Raw genomic sequence first — 13607 nt, forward strand, 5'->3', positions numbered from 1 at the left:
GGCCCCCGCCTCCTGCGCTCCCGCGCCCGCCGCGCGCAGCTCCGGCGCCCGCCCTTGCCGGTGGCCGAGCCATGGGGCAGGGGCGCAGGACACTGGCCAGGCTCATTCAAGGGATTGGCTTAGAGGTCGGACCGGAGAGAGGGTGTGGCGTGGCCAAGCCCATCAGCGGGGAGCGGGGATTGGGTCGGAGCACGACCTCAACCAAGGAAGGGGGCCTGGAGGTTGCGCCGGCGCAGGCAGCAGGGCTAGGGATTTGTCAACTCTGTAATGGAAGCATCATTAAAGGCCGGGTTCGAGGACTACCAGTTGGGCAAGACCATTAAAGGCATGGATGGAGGTGGCTGGGGCTTCTAGGGTAACAGGAGGTTGGATAAGAGAAATTTGGAGATTGGACAGGAGAGGGAGAAGCTGGACAGGGCCCTCGGAACAAGAGACCAGAGTAGAGGTTGCTGGGAGGGGATGGTCAAGGGGACAGGACTATCAGGAGACGCAGGGGCAAGGACCAGCCCGTGGCTCACTTGGGAGAGTGTGGTGCTGATAACACCAAGGCCACGGGTTTGGATCCCTCTATGGGGATGGCTGGTTAGCTCACTTGGGAGAGTGCGATGCTGACAACACCAAGGCAAGAGTTAAGATCCCCTTACCGGTCATCTTTAAAAAAAAGTGGGGGGAAGCAGGGGCAGATGAGTGGGCTCCAAGCCCCACAGGGGTAGGGATGATGCCTGAGGGTGGAGCCAGGTAAGTAGATGTGGTCAGATAATTCAGGACCTTCAGTGGACAGGGCCCTGAAGACATGGGGCTAGAGGACCCCAGGCACAAACTCAAACTCACCAAAGGATCCACATCCCCAGACTCCCTCATTCCCTTCAACAAACATGTTCAGGGGCTATAGAGTCCTCGGCCCAGTACCCAAACCTCCCTACCCAGGAGTCAGCTCCGTCCAGAGCAGAGAAGGTGTATACAGAGTCATAAAGTTGGCAAGAGGTTGGCATGAGGTTGAGGCACATAAGCCTGTTTGCCCTTCCTCTGTGAAAGGTGGCGCAAGAGAGCAATGGAAGCTGCATTGACCCAGACAGATACCACGTTTATTTCACAAATACTGGGAAGATGGGTTGGGGGTGGAGGTGGGGGACACAGGTGCACAGCTGCATAGAGTCGCCATCAGCAGCCCACTCCCCACGCTGAGGATTCAGCCTGGACTGCAGTGTCTCCAAGTCGACAGGCAGCGAGAGGTGAGTGCAGGGAGAGCCCTGAACACCAAGCCTCCTGAAAGGCTAAGGGGCACAGCTCCAGCTGTCCCAGGAAAACCAGCAATAAATAACAGTAGGGCACGGCCCCACCCACACAGATCATCTAGTCACCCATCTTCACTCTGGAGGTCTGCAAAAGAAGAACAGGAGAAATAGGCAGGTCTAAAGGAAAAGATAAGCCACTGAAAGACAAAAGATCAGATCCATGGCTGGATGGATGGACCACAACACATGGATGACTAGACCAGGATGGACACACTGTGACAAACATGAAAAGGGACAGTCATACAAGCATAAGTGAGGCTGTGGGACAGACGGATGGAGAGAAGTGGCATATGGACAGAGCCAGTCCCCAAGAGTCAACCCAGTCAAGCACCCACAGTCATACTCAGGCCCTTGGACTGATCCTCAGTCATAAACTCACACGTCAGACAGACAAGACACAATTCAGACATGCTGTCCTACTAACAGGCACATACATCACAGATACACAAACACACCAAGACAGACTTATACACACACAGGCAAGATCCCAACCTAGTCTAGACCACAAATAAATACAGAGACCGCAGACAGAAAGAGGATAACAAATAAAATGATAGAACAGAAAGACGGACTAAATAAGAGCTATATAGATACAAAGCAACAGAGAAAAAAACAGGAGTGTTGTCAGTGATACCAAAAGATACCATCAGAGACAAAAATACACTGAATGCCTCAAAAGGTGAAAACCAGAAGATGGGAATGAGGTGGTGGAAGGTGTCTGGGAGTCCTACGGTTATAGGTAGAGAAAGGGAGTTTTTTGGCCCATCCAGAATGTGGGTAAGGCTGGGTTGGGGAAAAAGGACACAGAGGCTCCTCCGGGGGATTCAGCACCTGAAGGATTGCGACGATGACCCCAAAGAGGCCGATGGCGCTGCCAAAGATCTCCACAATGAGAATCTTGACAAAGAGGCTGGGGTTCTGAGCATCAGCCAGGGCGGCCCCACTGCCCACGATGCCCACGCAGACTCCACAGAAGAGGTTAGACAGACCCACGGTGAGGCCAGCCCCAAACATGGAGTAGCCTGGGAGGAGAGAGAGGGGTGCACTGAGGACAAGCCAGGCACACGCGGAGATGAAGACAAAGGCCCAACATGGGCTAATGGGGCTAAACCCCACCCCAACTCTACAAAGCAGGCCCAAGTAGGTGACAGAATATCAAAACGAGGTGTCCAAACTGAGGGGGAAGCACGTGTGAAGCCCCAGGTTTTTGCCTTCACACACCCACCTACCTACCTGCATAGTAGTTTCGATGGCCGATGGCATGAGGGTCAGTAGCAGTGAAAGGCTGAGGAAGGTAGAAAAGTAAATCAGAAACCACCCCTTATACCACCCCCCCAACCCCCAAATCTCTAAGCTACGTGTCGAACATACTGGAATGGATGCCCACCTACACCCTGGTCTTCCATACCTCAGCCATGTTGCTAATGACAATTGCCATGATGATGCCATAGATGGCCACAGCCTCACAGAAGATGATGCTGGTAGTGGTAGAATAGGGGTTAGGAGATGGAGAGGAAAAAGAAATGAGAAAGAAACCAACCTTCTTCCCCAGAAACCTTTCCCCCACCACATCCCACCCAATCAGGAGGCTGGTCAGAAGCAGTATGTCAGGTCAAACACACAGGCATCTCCCAACACAGCTGGTTCTGACAGCCTACCAAGGGCTCTTACACTTACCTGACCAGGTTCTTGGTCTTGATCCTGGGGGCCTTTACCCCTCCTCCAATGATGGAGGAGCCAGTGATATAGATGCCCCTGGTGGAAGGAAAAACTGATGAGCAGAGCCCACGTGACACTGCCCCCAGGATGACTAAGAACCCAGTGATACCACCTGCCATGACTCAGCCTCTCCCCCGAGTCCCACCACCCCAGCACTCACCAGGCTGCCCCAACCACAGACAGGGAGATAGCTAGGCCAATGCCCAGGTTGGACCACATGAAGGGGGAAGTCTCAGTCAGGAACCTGATGTGGACATAAGGAAGAAAGCAATTCAGCCCTGGTGGGGAAGGGGCACAAAATCCTTAGCCTCCCACCCCACTCCAACCCCACGAGTCCTGGATGCTGCAACAGACTTCACATCTCCCAAAGGTCCATGTTTCAGGCAGCTAGGGGTGGTGTGGGGGAGGGGCTCAGACCTGACAAGAGGGAAGGCTGCAAGAGGAGCAACTCCTAGGGGAATCTTCTCCCTACCCTGCCTTACCATCCGACATCAAAGCGGAAGCCCAGGTCAAAAATGGTGTAGCAGAGTCCTGCAGCAGCGAGAAAAAAGGGGCTTAGAGGCTGCTCTCCAGAGAGAAGCTCCCCAACTTAGAGAAGAAGTTGCTGCCCAGCTGAAGGGCCACCTCCTCCCTAAAGTTCTGCCTACACTAAGTCAAGGGAGAGTCCTCAGCCAGGCCACCACGTGAAAGCACGGCTGTATCCAGAGTCCTCCGCTCAGGCCTCCATTTCCTGCCACCCCCTCAGTAACATATCTGCCTCCATGACACCACCTCTCAGACCAAGACCCTTCACAGGAACGCAGTGGAGAGAGGGAGGGAGGGAGCGATTGTTCTAGCCAGGCCCCACCAGATCCCGCCGGCCCAACCCCAACAAGCCGCTGTTTACCCAACAAGCTGTGGGTGGGGGGAGGGCAGAACGACCAGGAAAAGAGGAAGTGGAGCAGCCGGCTCGTGACCTAAACCGGCAGGCGCAGGAGCAAGAAAGGGGAGGCAGCAGTGAGGCGGGGGAGACGGCGGGAGTGACAGAAAGGGGCTGGTGCTGTCTTCACGGGGCCCGCGCCCTTCCGCAAGCAGCTGGAGATCCGGGTCTCCTCTGCCGGGGTCCGAGGCCCCGCAGGCATGAGGCAAGCCCGGGAGCCCGGCGTGCAGAGCCGGCGCTGGGGCTCGGTATTCCCGGTACCCGACTCCCCCCGCTGGGCTCCAGCCCGACCTCGATGCCGCCGCCGCCGCCCGCCAGGGCCCAACCTCACCCACGACCAACACGCAGGTCCAGAAGGCCACGAAGACGCCGGAGTACAGTAGCGCCAGCCCCGTCATGGCTGCGACGACAGCGGGGGTCGGATCGGTGGGGCCGGAGCTAAAGCCGCGTCCCTACGTCCACCGTCCGCCCCGCAGTCTGTCCGCCCGCCCCGCAGCGTCACCTGACTCGGGCACGTGACGCGCAAGCACCATGTGACCCCATGCGGGGCCCTGCGCAGCGTCGCTGTGCTAGAGCCGGGCAATGCCGGGACTGCGGCGCTGAGGCTTGTGGAGCTTGTAGTCGCGCGCCTCGGAATCCTCCTCCCTAGGCGCCAGTCCTTCTCGCGGCTCCCCACCAGCCCTGCTCTATTCCCCAGCCTGCTCGCCGGCCCCCCCGGTTCCGCCCCATCCACTGCCGATCCCTGGGCCTCCTCTCTGGCCCCCAGTTCCGGGGACGCGCCGCGCTGTCTTCCTCACCCTGCTCGTGCTGTTGCCCCAGCCTGAAGCACACCTCTGCCTGGCCAGCACCTACTGGTCCTCAGGAGTCATTCTTCCAGGAAGCCTTCCCTAACCCAGAGGCAGGGTAGTGTGCCTGCTCTGGGCTCCCATGATGCCCTGGTAAGCCTTATAAACCTTCGGCAAGATCAGGTCATTCCCATTTAAATGCCTCCATGGCTCCCATATCACTCAGAATGAAAGCCAACGTCCTTGCTATGGCCTACGAGGCCTCAGCCCACGTACTTATCACCATTTAGCATATTAAGTATCTTATTTTGTTTGCCCATCTGTCCCGGGAAAAGTGTAAGCACCGTGATTTGTCACACTCACTGCTGTATTTCCATGATTGGTACCCACCTTGTCCCACTTACCGTGATCAGTTTACATCTCTGCCTCTACTATTAGACTGGGCACTCCCTGAGGGCAGGGACATCTTTTTTCACCTGTATCTTTAACACCTGGACAATGTCAATATAAGATTCTCAGCAAACGTGGGGAATGAAGAGGTGTCTTTTCACTTCACCCCTCTCAGTCTTTAGGGTCCAGCAACTCCACTTTGCTGGAAGCACCGACCATATTGGTTTATGCCTGTGTTTCAGCCCAAATGTCCTTTTCTCCCGACAATTGTTTTTTTCCCCCACAAGATCCATCTCAGGTACCACCCACTCTGGGAAGCCTCCTGGGATACTTGTCAGGTGCCTCCTGTGGGATCCAGTTGCCCCTGGGGTTTCCCTCCCCACAGATAGTACCGTTTCACTATGTGGTAATAGCATATTTAACTATCTCTCTTCCCACCTACACTGTGAGGACAGGAATCTGGTTAAATAGAAATCACATTTCCATCCACAGGACCTGTAGTGTTTGATGAATGAAAAGAAACAGAAAGAGGGGCTGGCCTGGTGGCGCACTGCGCTAGCGCGCCGCTTGGGAGTGCGGCGGCGCTCCTGCCGAAGGTTCGGATCCCACATGCAGGCCGGCCACTCACTGGCTGAGTGAGGTGCAGGCGCAACCCCGAGGGTTGCGATCCCGTTGCCGGTCACGAAAAAAGACAAAAAGGAAAAAAAAAAAAAAAAAAAGAAACAGAAAGAGAAAAAGTATCTGGTTTATTCGAGTTTCTGTGATCTTCCTGAGAAACAAACCTGAGTCAGTGTAGACCAGCACTGTTGAACAGAATTTTCTGTGATGATGGAAATGCCCTATAGCTGCACTGTCCTCTCATGTGGCTCTTTGATCACTTGAAATGTGATGAATGTGACTGAGAAACTGAGCTTTTAATCTTAATTTAAGTTTAAATAGCTCCATGTGTCTAGTGGCTACTATACTGGACACTGCAGGTCTAAATTAGTGGCTCTCTAGACAGGGGGCATTTGCCAATGTCTAGAGACATCTCTGGTTGTTACATTCAGGAGGGGAGGAGGTGCTTCTGATGTCCAGTGGGCAGAAGCCAGGAATGCTGCTAAATATCCAACAATACACAGGACAGCCACCACACAAAGGATCAGCCCAAGAAGTCAAGAGTGCCAAGATTGAGAAACCCTGGTCTAGAACATCTAGCACCTGCCCTTTGAGAAGGAACTGGGATTGGCCAAAGGTCCTGGGGTACTCCCAGGACAGATGAGCCCGGAAGGCATCAGGGAAGCCCCTATGACCTTTCCCCTATCAGTCAAACAATAGGCTTTTACAAGACAATATGTGCGGAGCCTCGTGTCAGTGCCAGGACAGGACAGAGATGGATTCTATCCTCAGTGAGGGGCTGGCTGCCCTCTCTCCATCCAGGCTACTTCATGGATCCTGGTGGGTGATGAGAGGTTTAGTGCAGGGAGCACTAAAAGGTCCTAGCAGCGATTCATTATAGTCCATCTGTGTCTCTGGCCCCATATGGTATCAGCTGCTTCCCTCATCCTCATAGGCGATGGCAATCCCTCGTCTTCCACTCACAGCTTCTGTTACTGGTGTCTGACCCAGGCGAGGCTCCAGCCCCTGCCAGCTCCGGGAACTAAGGAATGAGGCTGTAGAGGGAGGGGGCTCAGGCTAAGTAGGCTGAATCGGGAGAAAGAGTTCAGCTGAGGGTGAAGGCTTGCACACTTACCTGCAGGGCTGATCTCAACCAGGTCTAGCTGGGGCCGCGGAGTCAGGGTTGAGCATCCAGGATCATTTGACGACTTCCAGGCAGCTGGGGGTCGAAGCTCCCCAGTGATGAGTGACACATCTGGGATGTCCCACAGCTCTGACTCAGGTGGTGGCAGGGGCACATGGAAGGGAGAGCCTGGAAGGGAGAAAGAAAGAAAATCCATACTGGCCCCTACTCCATGTCCCAAGTTTCCAGCTCAGGCAGTGCCCCACCACTTACCAGGCAACAAGTCCGCGTAATGTGTGAGGTGGGGAGCCAGGCCTGGAGGTGGCCAGGCAGGGTTGCAAGCAGCCTCCAGCTCGCATGGTGACAATACAGGCTGGAAAAAGCTACCAGAAGACTGGGGGGCTAGGGTACCCAGAGGACAGGCCAACAGCACAAAGACATCCACCTCAGGGAAATTAGCAAGCTTGGTGGGGGTGGGCCGCCCCAGGGCCAACACATAGCTACGCTTGCCAGCAGCCTGAGTCAAGTTCCGCAAGTGTGCCAGTGCCTCTTGGTGTCGGGCCACACCCAATGTGCCCGCCAGCAGCCCCACCACACGGGCATCTTTGGCCCTCTCTACCAGATATCGTCTTCGTGCCCTTAGCCGCCCGGCCCGGGCACATTCATCCTGAGTCTTCCCTGTGTCTGGGCAGCAGGAGGAGAAGGGCCGCCCTGGTGCCCACCCTAAGAGCAGCCGGCTCAGGTCTGGGTCAATGTCAAGGTCAGTGCTGGCCTCAGAGCCCCCCACATAGAAAGCAGCATACTCTTCCAGGCGCCTCCCTGGGGCCAGAGGGAAGCGGCGCCCAAAACGCTCCAAGAGCTCAGGCTCTGGACTAAGGGACTCCACTGGAAGGGGAAAAGCTGGGCTGGAGACTAGCAGGTCCTGGTACTGTGGGCGCAAGAGAGTGGCCAAGGCTTCTGTAAGAGAAAGAGGTGGTGTTGAGGTTAGGGCCTGGCAAACCAGGAGCTCCCTCACACCCAGGAGACTAAATATGACCCCAAAACAAAGGCTGGGCCCAAGCCCATATCAAGAGCTCTATGGGAGTATACTGAAAATGGGAAACTAAGGCATAAAGCAGTTGGCCCACACTTCCTGCATGCACAGGCATAACCCCTCACCCAGAGCATGGGCGCAGGCTGGCTCACTCAGGAGCACCACAGGTGCTGTGGGGTCTGGATTCTGGGCTTCAAAGGCCTTGGCACAGAGTTCCAAGGCCACAGAACGTTGACCAAGGACGAAGGCGACCGGTAGTGGGCGGGCTGGGGGGCTTAGGCAGGCGGGGCCAAAATGTACAAGTGCCTGAGCTCCAGCTTGCTCAGCGCCCAACACGTCCACACAGCAGCTGCAGGGGAGATACCATAAGTGAGAGGGGTTCCCATCTGGAGGAGACTCGCTGTCATCAATGGGAAATGTGGTCAGTGAAGAAAATGATGTCATGAAAGGAAGACATGTCGTTGGAAAAAGCTAGCATCAGGAGGGGAGTCATCATCATCACCATCACCAAAAAGGAGAAACATAGCCATCGGAGGCAGACACTCTTCAAGCAGAAACCCAATAAGCCCTGGATCCCCAGGCCTAGCCCACTTAATCCCAAGCATCATCATGATCATCAAGGTGAAACACAGCCTTTGGAGGCAGACTCTTATCAAGCTGAAACCCAATAAGCCCGGATCCCCAGGCCTAGTCCACTTAAGCCCAAGCTCACACCTGCCATACGCTGTGTCCCCCAAAATGAACATCTTCGACCCCGCGGTCTCCTCCAGTCGTGCAGCCACAGCCCCTGCATCGCCCAAAAGCTGGTCAGGAAACTGCAAGGCCACCTGTAAGCACAAACCACGGGATCAGGAGCAGCCTCTCCCCCACTGAAGGAGGAAACCTTCCGGGAGCCCCCGCTCAACCTTCAAAACCCCTGGTCCCAGAGGAGTACTCCGCCCCACAGAGGTGGAGGGGTGGTCCACACGCTGCGGGCAGACTCTGATTCCTCCACACCCTTCCGCTCACAAACTCTCCCAAGATCTGATCCAATGAGAGACCCTTCCCCAGAGAGGAGAACCACCCTGCCCTCACCCGTTGGCACCCCAGATCGCGGACAAATCCAACTACTCGCTCCAGCTCGTACACACGATCGAGGTCCGCGAGAGGAGTGCGCAGTCCTGGGACGCCCGCCTCCCGCTGCAACGCCGCTTCCGCGGGGCTGCTGAACGTAGACTCCATGAGGCACAGCTTGCGTGGCTAGGCGCAGCGAGGACCTCCCTCGGTCAGCTTCGGCGCCCGCGTCCACAAAAGCTGCCCTCAAGGGGTCAGAGTCGCTTCGTGGGATGAGGGAGAACCAGAGTCTATGCGGAGCCAGTGGACCACCTCCACCCACCCAAACACCTAACTCCACGAGGGCCTATCCGAGGAGATCATTTCCGGGTCTTAGAGGCGTGGCTGAGAACAATTTGACCAATCCGAAACCAGCACGGCTCCCGCCCTCCAGTCCTCGCCTCCAAAAACCACCCATCGAGAACCAATGATCTGCCTGAGCGCGGGGCTAACCGGAAATGCGTCAGAGGCAGGCGCGGAGTCTTGTGGGCGTTGTAGTTACCCTGCGATCCTTTCCAGGCGCTGGGTGTTTGGCGGTTCAGCCTGCCTCCTGCCCTCAGGAACACCGACTCCCTGAAAACGACTACCCGTAGTCATCGTTAAGCCTTGCATAATTTTAAACTCAGTGCTGAACTGCCTGGGTTTGAATACTAATTATCTATACGCGTTTTCTTATTCGCAGAATGGTGGGTTGTAACAACAGTACTTCCTAATAGGATTGTTGTGGGGATCAAAATAATTTATACATAAAACTACAAAGTAGCCCTTTGCATATCACATGCACTGAAAGCATTTGCTATTATCTTCACGTCAATCTGACAATCAGGCAAACATAGGGTTCATCAGGTACTACATTCTCAGTTTACAGTCTTTGAAGTAAGAAGGATCCCATTTTACAGACAAAGAAACTGAGGTTCAAAGAGGCTACTTAATAAGACACAGCAAGTCAGTGGCGCAATCAGCATCAAACCCAGGTCTACCGATTTCAGGAACTGACCTTTAGACCCCTCATTCTCCTACTTATATATGCTACATTTGTTCATGGGGTGGGATGGGGAAAGGCAGAAGAAGACACTTGGATACCATGTAGTAGGAAAAAGGACTAAAAGCATGTGAAATATCTCCACATACTCCAAAAGAAGTGAGAAATCAAGAATAAGGTAAGAATGGGACTGAGTAGGGGAAGGGGGACAGAGTGGCTTTGAGGAATAGTAGATGACAGAGGGAGACTGATGCTGGCCAGTGTGGGAAGAAGTTGAATGAAGAAGAGTGGAGGACATGGAACTTGTACAAAGGTTGGGAAAAGAATGGGAGAGAGTGGATGAACATAGGAGTAACCAGTTTCTTTATCACCTCCAAGGAGACTCAAAGCTCATGGATGGGAGTGGAGAGAACTCAGTCCTGCTCTTCAGATCTTACAGAGAAGGCTGGGGTGCCTGAGAGGCAGCCCAGGTGAAACTACAGCTGAGAACGCAGAAAGGGAGGCAACACTAAGGGAGGAAAGCAAGAGCAGGCCAGGAGCTGTCCCTGGTACTGACCGAGTCCTGACCAGCCTGTGCTGGAGGTTCAGTGGAAGTGGGGAGCTATAGATACACAGACAACACTAGGTTCGGCCTTCCTCCTCCTCTGAGGGCTGCAATGCCTTCTCTCCCTGGCCCCCCATTGCACACAACACTATGCCCCACTTTCTATAGCCCTCCTCAACCACGTGCAAGTTTGGGTGCTCTATAACCCCACACCAGAAACCCATCCAGGAGCCCAAAGCCCCCATCCATTTCTTTCCTCCCACTGGAGCCAGCCCCACCCCACTTCCAGCCCAAGGCCCCAAGTCGTGTACCTGGGAAAGCTCCTCTTCCCATCAGAAATGAAACTTCCTCCATGCAGCCTTCCCTCACTTCCCTCATCATTCTCTCAGCATGGCATCAGCCTTAGTTCAGGGCAGAACAAGGCAGGACAGAGCTGGGGGCCTAGTACTCAGCACTGTTGATTAAATGTATGTGTGCATGCACATTGGAACTAATTTAATGGGGTGGGGAGCTGCACATACTACTACAGCCCCCACCACACACTAAGGACAATGGTGGTATTCTGAACGGCACCAGCTAGGCAGCTTGGCTACAGCAATGCCTCTTCCACTCTAGTTGTCCCCACCACTGCCTACCAAGGCCTGGGTACAAGCGTCCTCCCATCCTTCCCTGAGACCTTCTGGGCCCAGGTTTTGAGTCAGGTGGTGGTGGTAGCAAAAAGGAAGCAGAGGCAGCAGTGAGGGTCCAGGTTTACTCTTGGGGATAGGGAGGGATGAGGAGAAGGGGTGGGTGGGACGGGGGCGCCCCTCAGTAGTCAGCTGTGTAATCTGTGCCATGTAGCCCCCGGCACAGCAGTGTGAACTCCTTCACCATCTCCTTCACCCGCCTCTTGTTCACTCGCTCACTGAAGGAGGGAAGAGAAAGCAGGTTAGCACCATGTACCACCACCGCCTCTTCCACCCTATCAGAGCTCAGGCCCACCCCACCTCTGCTCACCGAAGGATCTGCTGGCTGAAGGTGTCCTTCTGTTCTGGGCTGAGGCGGGCAGAGGGAAAACCAGGTGGCTGCAGTGCCTCCTTGATCCACATGCTCAGGAGGCTGAAGCAGTGTTTGTTCAGGGCAAACAGGATGTCGGCAAAGCAGTCCATGAGGCTGCGGGAAGCCTGGCCCCCAATGGCCTGAGGGAGAGGAGTTCTCAGCACACCAGGGCCTTATCGCTTTTGCAGCAAGGATGCCTAACCACTCCCTGAGTCCTCTGGGATGGTTCCTCAGCCAAACTGCACATCACACATGAGTGCAGCTTTTTGAGAGTCAGCTGATCCTCACAGCAACCCTAACAACTTTTAGCCATTTAATTGAGGAAGAAACAGAATCTGAGAGCTTCGGGAACCAAAGGCTCAAGCCTCCCAGAAAGCCAGCTGCCTCAGCAGTGAGGGCCCCCAACCCCATTAAACCCCCACTTGCTTCGTCTCACCTCCAGCACTGCTATGAGCAGCATACGACCATCCTCCTGTACCACCTTTCCCACAGACTCTACTTCCCCACACCGAGGCAGCAGTTCTGTCTGCAGAAGATGGAGAAGCCCATCAGCCCCAGCTCCTCCCCACCTCTCCCTGAGGACAAGACCTATACAGCACACCCCTACCCCCTGGAGTCCTGGGCAGGGCAGGGTATCGGAGCGGCGGGGGGTCAGGGGTCAGCATGGGACTCACAAAGAAGCCACAGGAGGCTTTGACAGTAGGTGCCTCGGGGAACTTGAGGGCCAGCACGGCTGTGGGAAAGGCAGAGGCAGATCAGATGGGGCTCAAGGATCCTCCCAAGGAACCCCAGGCCCACCTGTCCACTTGGCCCCACTTACCACACTGGAACACAGCTTTGACATCCAATCGTTCACACAGGAACAAATCTGGCTTCCGCTTCAGAGCCTGCAGGAGGTGGAGCTGGTAAGCCCAGCCCCAAACAGCTCCAAGGACCATCCCCCCACTCACCTGCCACCCCAACCTCCAATTTCACGCATCACAGTCTGCCAAACTCTGTAAAGTCTGCCAAAACTAGCCACCCAGCCATCTCTGGGGGACCCAGACCACCCCAGAGTTCAGTAGGTCAGGCAAGGAGCAGCCCAAGGGATGCATGTGCATGTATGTGTACATGAACGCACAAGTGTATGTGAGAAAGGTTGAGGGTGGGGGTCATGAGGCAGAAAGTTTGGGTCTCAAATCACTCCCTGAGCAAACACATTCTCCTGTTTCCTCTATCAGAGCCAGATCTCCTGCAGGCTCCAGGTAGCCAGCAGTGACTTTGTTTTGATTCAAAGAGGCAGTCGAGGCCCCCTGGGTTTGTGAACAGGTCAGCAGGAAGACATAGCAGCTAGACACAGAGCCCCCAGCCTAGCAGCCCCCTCCCATGTCCCACCTGCATTCCTCAGGCACCCTCCACTTCCAGTTCAAGAAGAGAAAAAGTAGGGCAGGAGCCTTGGAGCCTTGGCCCCACCTTTCACCCAGGATACCCTGTGTCCAGGCCCTTCTCAGCCATACCCACCCCAGGAGCCAATGCTGCCATGGGGGGAAAGGGGGGAGAAACAGATGGAGTGAGAGTGGCAGATGGCCCACCAAAAGGGGTACCAGGACATGACTGGCACATCCTCAGGTCACAGGACATGTGCTGCACAGCTCCAGCATCCTAAACACTGCTGTTCCCCAGCAATGCCCCCAGCACATACTACTTAGACCCCAACCCTCCAACCCCTCACATGTCCTCTACCTCCCATGTTCATTCATGTGCAAACACCTCCACGTGGACCCTCACTTGAAATGCCCTACTTACACACCTCTGTCACACCCCTTACATACACACACTCTTCCACATCTACAACACACTCTCACTACATGGTCACAAGCCTAAACACCCCCACATCCCCAAACCATGTCCACACACCCACACCCTAAACCCACCCACAGTCCTCCAGCACATGTAACTCTCCCCACACACCCACCCACAAATGCACACTCAAACACCCTCTCTGCCAAGGATACACCCTTGCAGATACCCACACACATATCCATCCAAGTCCAAAACACTCCCCATTCCTCACTCCTCCCATGACCCCCCCCCCCCCCCCCCCCCCCCCC

General features: G+C 55.1%; 3 protein-coding genes across 4 annotated transcripts in view; all 3 read right to left on the bottom strand.

Annotated features, from left to right (window-relative positions):
• Positions 1-1063: 1063 nt before the first annotated feature.
• Positions 1064-4646, bottom strand: ATP6V0B (ATPase, H+ transporting, lysosomal 21kDa, V0 subunit b). Its single transcript, XM_008570393.1, has 8 exons — positions 4265-4646; positions 3497-3545; positions 3175-3258; positions 2973-3050; positions 2704-2773; positions 2529-2580; positions 2127-2317; positions 1064-1380 (listed from the first exon to the last, which is right to left on the bottom strand). The coding sequence occupies exons 1-8, from the start codon at positions 4329-4331 to the stop codon at positions 1354-1356; spliced, it is 618 nt and encodes a 205-aa protein (XP_008568615.1). The 5' UTR covers positions 4332-4646; the 3' UTR covers positions 1064-1353.
• Positions 4647-5835: 1189 nt separating this feature from the next.
• DPH2 (DPH2 homolog (S. cerevisiae)) lies at positions 5836-9205 on the bottom strand. 2 transcript variants are annotated; one of them, XM_008570394.1, is made up of 6 exons: positions 8936-9205; positions 8576-8688; positions 7987-8210; positions 7102-7785; positions 6841-7017; positions 5836-6760 (listed from the first exon to the last, which is right to left on the bottom strand). In XM_008570394.1, the coding sequence occupies exons 1-6, from the start codon at positions 9080-9082 to the stop codon at positions 6636-6638; spliced, it is 1470 nt and encodes a 489-aa protein (XP_008568616.1). In that variant the 5' UTR covers positions 9083-9205; the 3' UTR covers positions 5836-6635. The 2 variants fall into 2 exon arrangements, with proteins under 2 accessions (XP_008568616.1, XP_008568617.1); XM_008570395.1 differs by having other exon boundaries at positions 7102-7782; positions 8936-9082.
• A 2006-nt stretch (positions 9206-11211) lies between these two features.
• Positions 11212-13607, bottom strand: part of IPO13 (importin 13) — a 20929-nt gene continuing 18533 nt past the window's right edge. Inside the window, exons 16-20 of the mRNA XM_008570396.1 lie at positions 12338-12404; positions 12192-12250; positions 11954-12043; positions 11476-11657; positions 11212-11383 (exon numbers count right to left, since the gene is read on the bottom strand). Of these exons, the coding sequence (XP_008568618.1) occupies positions 11287-11383; positions 11476-11657; positions 11954-12043; positions 12192-12250; positions 12338-12404 (495 nt within the window). The 3' untranslated portion in view covers positions 11212-11286. The remainder of the gene's footprint in view (positions 11384-11475; positions 11658-11953; positions 12044-12191; positions 12251-12337; positions 12405-13607) is intronic.

Source organism: Galeopterus variegatus, unplaced genomic scaffold (genome assembly GCF_000696425.1).
Source record: "Galeopterus variegatus unplaced genomic scaffold, G_variegatus-3.0.2 Scaffold598, whole genome shotgun sequence".
NCBI lineage: Eukaryota > Metazoa > Chordata > Mammalia > Dermoptera > Cynocephalidae > Galeopterus > Galeopterus variegatus.